Raw genomic sequence first — 11,135 nt, forward strand, 5'->3', positions numbered from 1 at the left:
GGGCTTCACCGCCGAAACTAGATCATCAATACTGTGGATTACTAGAAATCAGTGCTGTCCGAAGCTAAAATGATCAAACAAGCATAGAATATGATACGAACCGTACATACCCAATTCTACTGTACCTACAATGGTGCCAATCGTTTTCCCTCAGCCGCTGATCCCTAAATCAAAATACCCAATAATCAGCACTTGCCGTGATCCAAGGGGTCCAAGTGCTACTGATTGAATCTGTAACAAATCCCCAACTCGGAAGAGTACTACAACCAGTGATCTAATACACAGAATCAACAAGGATAAGCTGCTCACCTCACTGTTGTCGGGTTTGAATCCGACAGAAATAAGAAATCAAGGGCACGGATAGGGTCGGCTGTGAACAACCCCCCCCCTTCTGCGTCAACTGCTCACGAGGATGATCGGCGACAGCAGCGGTGACTGGAGTTGGCCGTGGGGACCAGAGACGACACAAGAAGTAGTGAAGTGTCGGCACAAGGAGGGCGGCCGGCTAACTTGCTAGGGCACAGTGGTCGGCCTCGACGCACAGATCAGAAGAGAGGAAGGCTCGGTGCAAACTAGGGCAGTAAAATCGCGGCGACGCTGCTCCCTTCGTCCTCAAGTGGTGGCGCCTTCCAGTGCAGCTCAGAAAGGAAGAAGAAGGAGTGACCGACCGGTAGAGGGAAGAAGAGATCGAGCGACTGCAGTGGTTTCGCTGTGGTGGCGGGAGAGGATGCTAGGCTCGGCGATGGGCCGGCGCTAGGGCACAGGTAACGGTGCTAGCTTCCTGTGGCCGGTGATCTGCGCACGGCTCGGCGTGGATGAGGAGGAGAGGAAATTTGGCTCTGTGAGGAAGAACGAGAAAAGAAGAGGAGGAGAAAACCGCTGGGCCGGCGGTTAGGGCACCGAAGGAGAAGGTGCGCGGCGGCGTCGGGAAGAAGAAGGAAAGGGTGCGGGGTTTGCTCGGGTTCGGCGACAAAAGCAAAGGAAAAGAAATAAAGAAATAAAAAGGAAAAGGATATATAAATATAATCTTTTCCTCGCTTAAATCGGGTAGCCTAAACAGGCTTTTCCGGACCCCGTTCTTGTCCCCGTTAACTCGTCCATACGAGCTCCGAAAAATTCCCGAAAAATTTCCAAAAATTTCGGAAAATTCCCTTATTAATATTCGCCTATTCTTGGTATTTTACATGAAAAGCGCTCATGGATAGCTCGTGGAGGCTATACACATCCTAAAAATGAATTACCCAAAATAAAATACTAGACTAAAACTTACTAGAGAAATAGAACGACAAAAAGGAATGACGAACTGAAAAATGAAAAAGAAAAAAAATGAAAAACCCTTGGGTTGCCTCCCAAGAAGCACTTGTTTTAGGTCCTTAGCTCAACCCTATTTCCGTTAATGCGGACTAAACCCGTGGAAGGACGGCTCCCCACCTAGGGTTAATCCTCCAGCCTACGCCTTCAGTTTCGTTAGTGCAGGATAAATGTATTTCATGTTGTTTGCTGGAGGAGAATTCTCATGCAAATTACACTACTCGACTTTATGCATGTTGATCTTGCGAGAATGTCCCTGAGGGGAGGAGTTGCAGATGGAGGAATCTGATAAATCGAACTCAATCTTTTCTTTACCAATCTCCAAGGATAGCCTGTGACTTTTTACGTCGATGATGGCTCCAGCTGTGGCAAGGAATGATCTTCCAAGGATAATCGGTATCTTAGGATCTTCCTCCATATCCAAAATAATAAAATATGCGGGAACTGTACACCCACCCACTTCAACTAGCACATCTTCCACTATTCCCATCGGGTATCTACATGAGTGGTCCACTAATTGAAGTGCCATGGTGGTTAATTTTATGTTCTGGAGGCCCAGCTTCTTGCATAAGGAGTACGGAAATAGGATGACGCTAGCCCCCAAGTCGTAGAAAGCTCTTAGTATGAGTTCAGGACCAATTCTGCATGGTATGGAGAAACTTCCTGGATCTTGAATCTTTGGTGGGGGATTCACCATAAGGAGGGCGCTGTAATTTTCTGTTAATGCTACAGTCTCGAAGTCACCCTTCTGCCTTCTGTTAGATAATATTCCCTTTAGAAACTTCGTGAACTTCGGCATTTGGTGTAGCGCATCTATCAGTGGTACTTCTATGCAGATTTCTTTGATCTTCTTCAGGAATCGATTGAACTCTTCATCTTTCTAGGATGCTATAAGCATTTGAGGAAAAGGGATCGTATGATTTTGTGGGGCAACATGAAGAGTTTCTTCAACCTTCTTAGTAGCCTCTTCTCCATCCCTGTTTTGAGTCTGATTGGACGGCAGGAGAGAGTGTTCTTTCTCTAAGTCAAGCTCCTTCTGAGTGGTGATTTGGGGATCTCCCATAGTACGTCTTCTCCTCAGTTCAATGCGGTTGCAATGTTCCACTGGATTTAAATCTGGTTTCCCTGGGAATGTGCCCTGTGCTCTCGAGATGGACTGAGCTATCTGGCTGTCTTACATTTTCTGATGTTTTTCAGAGTTTTCCAGCCTCTGAGTCAGTTGTTTGATCTCGTATCTCATCTCCTTTTGCTCTGAGAGAACTTCCTCAAGTATCTTTTCAATCCTGGACAGTTGTGAGGGCTGCTGTTGTTGATAGGTCTATTGCCCAGATTGATGGCTTTGTTGCCCAGGCTGATAATTCTGATGTGTTGGTCCTTGATCCTGATTATTCTGGTATGAGAAATTGGGGTGATTCCTCCATCCAGGATTGTATGTATTGGAGTACGGATTATTTTGCCTCTGATTGTAGCTGGTTATTGCATCACACTGCTCAAGTTGGTTCATCTGTGCCTGTATTGGTCCAAAAGGGCAAGGGTCTTGAGCGTGATCTGTACCTCCACAAGTGTCACAAACACATGCTATTGCATTAGCTGTGTTGCCTCCCATTGCATCAAATTTCTTGGTCAGAGCGTTCAGCTTTGCAGACAATAGTGTAACTGCATCTATGTCAAATTTCCCTGACGCTTTAATTGGATTCCCCGTAAAAGAGCCACTAGATCTTTCAGATGCCTATTGATGGTGGTTCTGCGCCACATTTTCTATGATCTCTTCGGCTTCATCGAGGCTTTTGTTCATCAGTGCTCCTCCTGCTGCAAAATCAAGAGATACTTTCGTGTGGTAATTTATCCCATTGTAGAAGGTGTGCAGGACCAACCATTTTTCAAGGCCATGATGGGGGCACTGTCTCAGCATATTCTTGAATTTGTCCCAAGCTTCAAATAATGATTCTGAGTCTATCTGTTTGAAGCTGACGATCAGGTTCCTCATGTGAGCGGTTTTGCTGGGTGGGTAGAACTTATCCAGAAACTTCTACTCACACTGTTCCCAGGATGATATGCTATTTGCTGGAAGTGAGTTCAGCCACTGCTTGGCTCTGTCCTTCAAATAAAATTCGAAGAGAAGTAGTTTGACTGATCCTGGAGGAACCCCATTTACCTTCATAGTCTCACAAATCTCGTAGAACAACTCTAGGTGGTGGTTTGGGTCCTCATATGGTCCTCCTCCGAATTGATTTTGCCGGACCATATGGATTATTATGGGCTTGATTTCAAAGTTGTCAGCTTCAATGGGCGGTCGGGTGATGCTGGACTGAACCCCTCGTGCATACGGTGCCGCATAATCTTTCAGCAATTTTTCGGCCATTTCAGAGGATTCTTCCGCTGCTTGGAATGTCTTTTGTAGATTTCTTCACCTCCGAAAGGTCCTGTCAATCTCTGGATCAAAGGGTAGTAGCTTTCTTGAAAGGTTAGCTCTCCGCATGCAATAATAAGATATGAAATATGATAGCGGAATAGAAAATAACAAAAGAGAAGAAATGAATGCAAAAACTAAGAAAGGAAGAGAAAGCGAAAGCCTAGTCTAATCCAATATGATTTTGCTAATGTTATCGACGCAGTCCCCGGTAACGGCGCCAAAAACTTGTTACGCAACCGCAAGTGCACGGTTTCATCGTCAGTAATAAAAATATCGATCCCACAGGGACTAGTTATAAGCACTAGCTAACATTCACTAAGGGTTAGCTAGACTACCAAGGGTTGTGAATAACTTAGGGAAGAAAGGTCTGGGAGAAAAGTCGAGAGCGGGTGAGTCGAAGTGTCTTGGTTATGAGGAGTTCTAGGAGGTCGGTTTCGTTGTGGTGGTATTGATGTGTCACGCTCTATCCTACACTCGCTGCCCTTTATCATACAATTGTCGGAAGCAAAAGCGGTTATCCTTAAGTACCAGAGTAAAGAAGGATCCTAAGAAGTCTTGTCACAGTTTACTCCTGTCACAAGGGCACCTCGATAAATCTTAAGGACACAACTCTAACTGGTAAGTTAAGGATAGCGGTTAAGGATTAGGTTTGGTCTCTTGCCTCCATGAGGAGAATTTACCCCTCCTTTCAAGGAAGTATCCTATGTTGGTTGCTACTCGGAAAACCCAATGGCTCTACTGTACAAAAATTTTGTACGTGATCTGAACCTTTCCTAGCTACCATGTTTTCTTTTAAGTTAAACTTGTATCTCCTGCGGAACTTAACACGTTTGATTCCAAGTTTAACTTATATGTTCTTTTAGGTTTAGATTTGGATCTCCTGCGGAACTTAACACGTTTGATCCAAATCACCCAGGTTATAAATTCAATTAAATATTAGTTTCCAAAATTGGCTTCCAGTACTGCATGGCGAGGCACTTGGCCTTCTTGGATATGGGAGCAACCACCACCGACTAGACAAAGCCTTTTAAGGAAAGTTAATATTTAATTTCCTTATATAACTCTAGGTTAACCAAAAGGAACAATCAAATCACAAGAGAAAAAGAAAGAGAACACAACATCGAAATTAAATTTGAAAAATAAGAATCGAATGTCTCTTGTATTTGATATTTATACAAAGAAAAATTAACTAGTATGATGTGGAAATTAAATACTAGTTATACCTCTTTCTTGTATGCTAAAAACCTCGAGATCTTCTGCCATATCCCTCACCTCCTCTTGGACATCGTGTGGGCGACGATCCTCCAAGACGAACACCACCCGGAAAGCTTCTACTCCTTCTCTAGAATTCGGCCACCACCACCACAAAGGAGCAAAAGAGAGCAAAGGGAAGAGAGGGAGAGGGGTCGGCCACTTGATGATCTCCAACAACACAATATCAATTGTTATGTTTTTTCAAGGCCTCCCCTCCCCCCCTTTTTATATTAGTTTCCCAACGGAAAATTATGGAAAGAGTTTTAAAAAAAATTAGACTCATTCCTATTTCCTTTTAAATTTTTTTCATTTTCTTTCCTTTTAATTAATCAATCCTAGATTGATTTATTAATTAAACAACTATTTGTTGATGTTTAATTATTTGACCGGCCCCTTGCTTGGGCACCAAGCAAGGTGGCCGACCACTTATTAAAAGGGAAAGAAAGAAAATAATTTTTTATAAAATTTTAAAAGAAGAAAACTTCTAATAAAATTTTACACACTCTCTCTTTTTTTTCTAATGTGGATATTAAAAAGAAAGTTTTAAAATTTAAAACATCTCTAATAATATTTCTTTTTAAAAGAAAGTTTTATAAATTTTACAACTCTCTTTTAAAACTTTGTGGCCTAATTTAAATTAGGAAAATTTTATAAATTTTTAAAATCTCTCTTTTTACAAATTGTAAATATCTGAGGAAATTTAAAAATTCAAAAACACCCTTCGTAATTTAAATATTGCGGCCGGCCCCCTTGCCCAAGGCAAGGGCCGGCCACTTCTAGAGAATATGTGGTCGGCCATTGCTTGGCCACCAAGCAATGAACCGGCCCCTTCTTAGATACCAAGATAGGCTTTACTTTGGATGGACTTGAGGCTTTATTGAGGCTACAACAGGGACCTAGAGGAGAAATTGGTTTTGGCCTTCCGATGAGCTTGAGTAACCCATGCTCGCCCCGAACACACAACTCAAGTTCATCGATAATAACTCATTCCACTAGAGAGTTATTACCGCACTACCGCACCAATCCCAAATTATATTATGAGCTCCTTCTTATCATGAGTGTGTTAGTCTCCCTGTGTTTAAGATTACGAATGTTCACTAATTAAGTGAGTTACTGACAACTCATTTAATTAATATCTAGCTCCAAGAGTAGTACCACTCAACTTTATTGTCATGTTGGACTAGGTCCACCTGCAGGGTTTAACATGGCAATCCTTATGAGCTCCTCTTGGGGGCATTCTCAACCTAGATAACTAGGACACAGATTCCTTCTACAATCATCAACACATACTATAAGTAATATCATTTTCTAACTTATCGGGCATATTGATTTATCGAGCTAAACCTCACCCTTTGATAAGCCAAAGAAATAAATATTAAATATACATGCTTGTATTATATTAGGATTAAGAGCACACACTTCCATAATAACTAAGGTCTAGTTCTTTTACTAAGTCAGTACAAAAAGAACTTACCTAAATGATCCTACTCAATACACTTAAAGTGTATCAGTGTAATTTATTAGTCAAGATAAACTAATACTTAATTACACTACGTCTATTCTGATGGTTTGTTCCTTTCCATATTAGTCGTGAGCTACTGTTTATAATTTATAAGGTACTGATAACATGATCTTTTGTGTGTGACACCACACACCATGTTATCTACAATATAAATTAATTGAACAACTACATTTATCATAAATGTAGACATTTGACCAATGTGATTCTTATTTCTAGATAAATGTTTATACCAAAAGCTAGGCTTTTAGTATACATCCTAACAATCTCCCACTTATACTAAAAGACTAAGCTTCCATATCTGCTGCCATACATCTGAATCTCAATCCTTCAACATGCCCATCAAAAGCACTTGCCTTAAGGGCCTTAGTGAAAAGATCTATAGGTCATCATCTGATGCAATCTAGACAGCAACAACTTCTCCTCGTTTATACGATTTCTCATATTGGGTGGTACTTGCGCTCTATTGTGTTTACTTGCCTTATAGACTCATGGTTTCTTTGGGTTTGCTACTGCACCACTATTATTACAATATATTGTAATAATCTTTGGACAAACCAGAAATCATATCTAAGTCTATCTTGAGGTTATTGAGTCATTCAGCTTTTATGACTACCTCAGAGGCTTGCCATATACTAAGCTTCTATGGTGGAGTCCAGAAAAACACCTATGCTTATCACTCTTCCATAGTTATGACTTTACCTCCTAAAGTAAACACAAAACCCCAAGGTTGACTTACTATTGTCCCTATCCGATTGGAAGTCAAAATCCGTGCAACCCACAGGGACCAAAATAACTGCCTTGTAAGCTAGCATATAATCTCTAGTGCCTCTAAGGTACTTCAATATATGCTTTACTCCAGTCCAATGTCCTTGTCCAGGGTTACTTTGATATCTGCTAACTATGCCCTTGGCAAAACAGATTTCTGATCTCGTGCATAGCATACATTAGGCTTCCGACAGCCGAAGCATATAGAACTGCCTTCATTTCCTCTATCTATTTTGATGTCTACGGAGACATCTCTTTAGATAAAGTTACTCCATGCTAAAAAGGTAAGAAACCTTTCTTTGAGTTTTGCATGCTTAAAACGAGCAAGGATTTTTTCGATATATGAAGCTTGGGATAAGTAAAATATTCTTTTATTGCGATCATTTATTACTTTGATCCCAAGAATATATACATTCTCCCAAGTCCTTCATATCTAATTATTTGGACAACCATACCCTTACTTCTGACAACACTTTGATATTGTTTCCAACTACCAAAAATGTTATCTACGTATAGTACAAGAAATACCACCACGTTTCCATCACACTTTTTGTATACACAAGACTTATCCGGTTACTAAATAAATCCATAGGTCTGGATTATTTTGATAAACTGGATGTTCCAAGACCTTGAACCTTTGCCTCAGTCCATAGACTGATTGAGCTCACACAAGATGTTCTTTGCCCTTTGCAATGATCCCTTCTGGTTGCTTTATATGGATACTTTCTTCAAGACTTCCATTAAGGAATGTTGTCTTGACATCCACTTGCCAAATAGATAAAAGAATCCGGATAGACTTAAGCATGGCTACCAGTGAAAAAGTTTCCTTTTTCATCAAGCCTTGCTTTGAAAGTTTCCACCTTCCTGTCTATCCATCTTTTCCTATTGTAGACCTATTTTCACCCAATGGCTTTTACACCATCCGGTGGTTCTACAAGCTTCTAGATTTTATTAGAATACATATATTCTAATTCTGTATTCATTGCTCTTTGCCAAGATGCTGCATCTTTATCTTGGAGTGCTTCATCATATGTTCGGGATCAGGCTCATGTTCATTTGGGATCAAGTCCAAAGATTTTTCCAAAACATGAATCTTTTAGGTTGTTTGATAACCCTCCCACTACGATGATGCACTTTATGTATCAATTGTGATACGTGTTGCAGTTTCTTGTGATATTTCATCTTGTATAGTTGGTACTAGATTAGACGTGTTTTTATTAAGAACAAATTTACTTATGGGCTTGTGGTTCATTATATAGTCTTCTTCTAAAAATCAGTCATTGATGCTAACAATGACCTTCTGATTTTTAAGACTATAAACCTACTTTCGTTTCTCTAGGATAACCCACAAACAAGTGAATTCCTATCCAACTTATCATTGTCTCTCTTCAGCATATGTGCTGGACTACCCGAATCCGAATATGCTTCAAAATAGACTTACGTCTATTCAGCAATTCTATATGAGTAGAGAGTTCTGACTTTGGAAGGTACTATGTTCACTTTCTTTTTCAGAGTATATCCTTAAAACGAACTTGGTAATTTTCTGAATAACTCATCATCAATCTAATTATTTCCATAAGAGTCCTATAACTTCTTTCTACTACACCATTCTGTTGGGGTGTACCAGGTGCAGTTAGTTGGGATTGAATCCCTATTTTTTGATAAGTTACTCCTAAATTATCCCAAGAGGTACTTGCCACTACGATCTTACCATAGTGACTTAATACTTTTACTTTAACATTTCTCTGCATCAGCCTTGTACTCTTTGAACTAATCAAAGCACTTAGTCTTGCGGCACATCAAGTAAATGTATTTGTATCTTGAATAGTTGCCTATAAAACAGACGATATATTCGATACTAACTCTTATCATAGGATCACACAAATCAGAATGAACCTATTCCAATGTATCTTTGGCTCCATACCCCTTATACTTAAAAGCTTCTCGGTTATTTTTCCTTCCAAGTAAGACTCGCAGGTTGGAAAGATTTCCACTACCAATGAACCCAAAAGTTCATCAGCTACCAATGAATCCTACTCAAGTTAATACAACCTAGCCTTAGATGCCAAAGATATAATTGGTTCATTTCCGAAGGTTGCTTTCTCTTAAAGTTAGAAGATGTGTTACTAATTTTCATTTGTTGCATCGTAGGAGTTATTGGATAAATTGTCAACCAACGTACCAGAACAAATAACTTCCCTCTTTTTCTTAATAACAACTTTGTTATTAAAAGAGACAGAATATCAAGTTCTTTGAATAGTTTAGAAACTGAAAACTAGTTCTTTCTAAACTTTGTACGTAAAGACAATTACTTAAAATCCATATTTTATTCTTATCAAAGGATAAACATCTCTCACTACAATAGCTGCCATTTTTATAACAGTGCCAATGTGGACGATGTTTTTATTTTCATTTAGTTGTTGGGTTTCCTTGAACCCTACAATGAATTGCAGACATGATTAATGACATCTGTATCTACACTCCAGGTTCTGGTAGATAACACCACTAAACATGTTTCAACTAATGAATTAAATACACCTATATTGTTCTTAGTTCTAAGAAGACAGACATTACATTTTAAATCCTAAGAATCACAAAAATATTTGGTCAAGATCTGTAACGACCCGACCCTTTGGCCTCTTGGGCGGCCCTTGTGGTGGACCAACTAGCGGCCCTTATGTCGTCGGCCCATTTGGCGACCTCTCATGTCGTCGACGGGCGTCGTTACTCACTAGGACTTTCCACTGCCGTTGCCTCCCAGATTTGAACTCTAAATTAAGTATTAGAGTTTACGATCACGCAACCGCGAGATGATCTCACGTTCATAAACTCTAGTACTTAAGCTTGGAGGTCTAGAGTTCGAATCCTGGGGGAGGCAAAAATCCACTGGCCAGGGGTGGAAAGTCCTAGTGAGTAACGGCACGGCCAAAGGGTCGTCGGTCGACGACATGAGAGGTCGCCAAATGGGCCGACGACATAAGGGCCGCTAGTTGGGCCGCCACAAGGGCCGCCCAAGAGGCCAAAGGGTCGGGTCGTTATAACAAGTGAGATCATCTCACTTGTCAGATTCATAACTCTAATACTTCGAGGTTTAGAAATTGGAGGCAAATCCAGCGGTTGGTGTCGTCGGTCGGCGACATGAGGTCGCCAAATGTCGACGAGGGTCGCTGGTTGGGCGCCAGGCCCGGCGGGTCGTTACAACAAAAGGCGCCTTTTATTGTAACGACCGACCCTTCGCCTCGGCCCCTTGTGGCGGCCCAACTAGCGGCCCTTATGTCGCCGGCCCATTTGGCGACCTCATGTCGTCGACCGACACCTTCGCCGCTCCACTCACTAGGACTTTCCACCCGCCTGGATTTTGCCTCCCAGATTTGAACTCTAAACCTCCGTGCTTAAGTATTAGAGTTTATGATCTCACTTGGTTATTATTGTAACGACACGACCTTTGGCCTCTTGGGAGGCCTTGTGGCAGCCATCGACCGTCGGCCCATTTGGCGACTCTCTCGTCGATCGACGGCACTCACTAGATTTTCCACTGGATTTTGCCCAGATTTGAACTCTAAGCCTCCAGGGCTTAAGTATTAGAGTTTATGAATCTCGCAACCAGTGAGATCATCTCTGGTTGCCGTGATTCATAAACCTAATACTTAAGCCCGGAGGTTTAGAGTTCAAACTGGGGAGGCAAGGGTGAAAAGTCCTAGTGAGTAACGGACGGCCAAGGGTCGTCGATCGACGACATGAGAGGTCGCCAACGGGGGGACGCCAGTTGGGCCGCCACAAGAGCCGCCCAAGAGGCCAAAGGGTCGGGTCGCTATAAAAAAAGGCTCCATTTATTACGACCGACTTTTGGCCTCTTGGGCGGCTCTTGTG

At 41.4% G+C, this 11,135-nt stretch overlaps 1 protein-coding gene and 1 pseudogene across 1 annotated transcript; one reads left to right on the top strand and one right to left on the bottom strand.

Moving 5' to 3' along the window:
* Positions 1–1,528: 1,528 nt before the first annotated feature.
* On the bottom strand, positions 1,529–2,110 carry LOC122004351. Its single transcript, XM_042559254.1, has one exon. It carries the CDS (start codon positions 2,108–2,110, stop codon positions 1,529–1,531), a length of 582 nt encoding a protein of 193 aa, XP_042415188.1.
* Positions 2,111–3,194: 1,084 nt separating this feature from the next.
* On the top strand, positions 3,195–3,266 carry LOC122007542 (annotated as a pseudogene).
* The last annotated feature ends 7,869 nt before the right edge of the window (positions 3,267–11,135 follow it).

This window comes from Zingiber officinale, chromosome 7B, assembly GCF_018446385.1.
Source record: "Zingiber officinale cultivar Zhangliang chromosome 7B, Zo_v1.1, whole genome shotgun sequence".
NCBI classification, from domain to species: Eukaryota; Viridiplantae; Streptophyta; class Magnoliopsida; order Zingiberales; family Zingiberaceae; genus Zingiber; species Zingiber officinale.

Coding starts and splice junctions, on each gene's coding strand:
- LOC122004351 (XM_042559254.1), bottom strand. CDS start 2,110: ATGCCGAAGTTCACGAAGTTTCTAAAGGGAATATTATCTAACAGAAGG.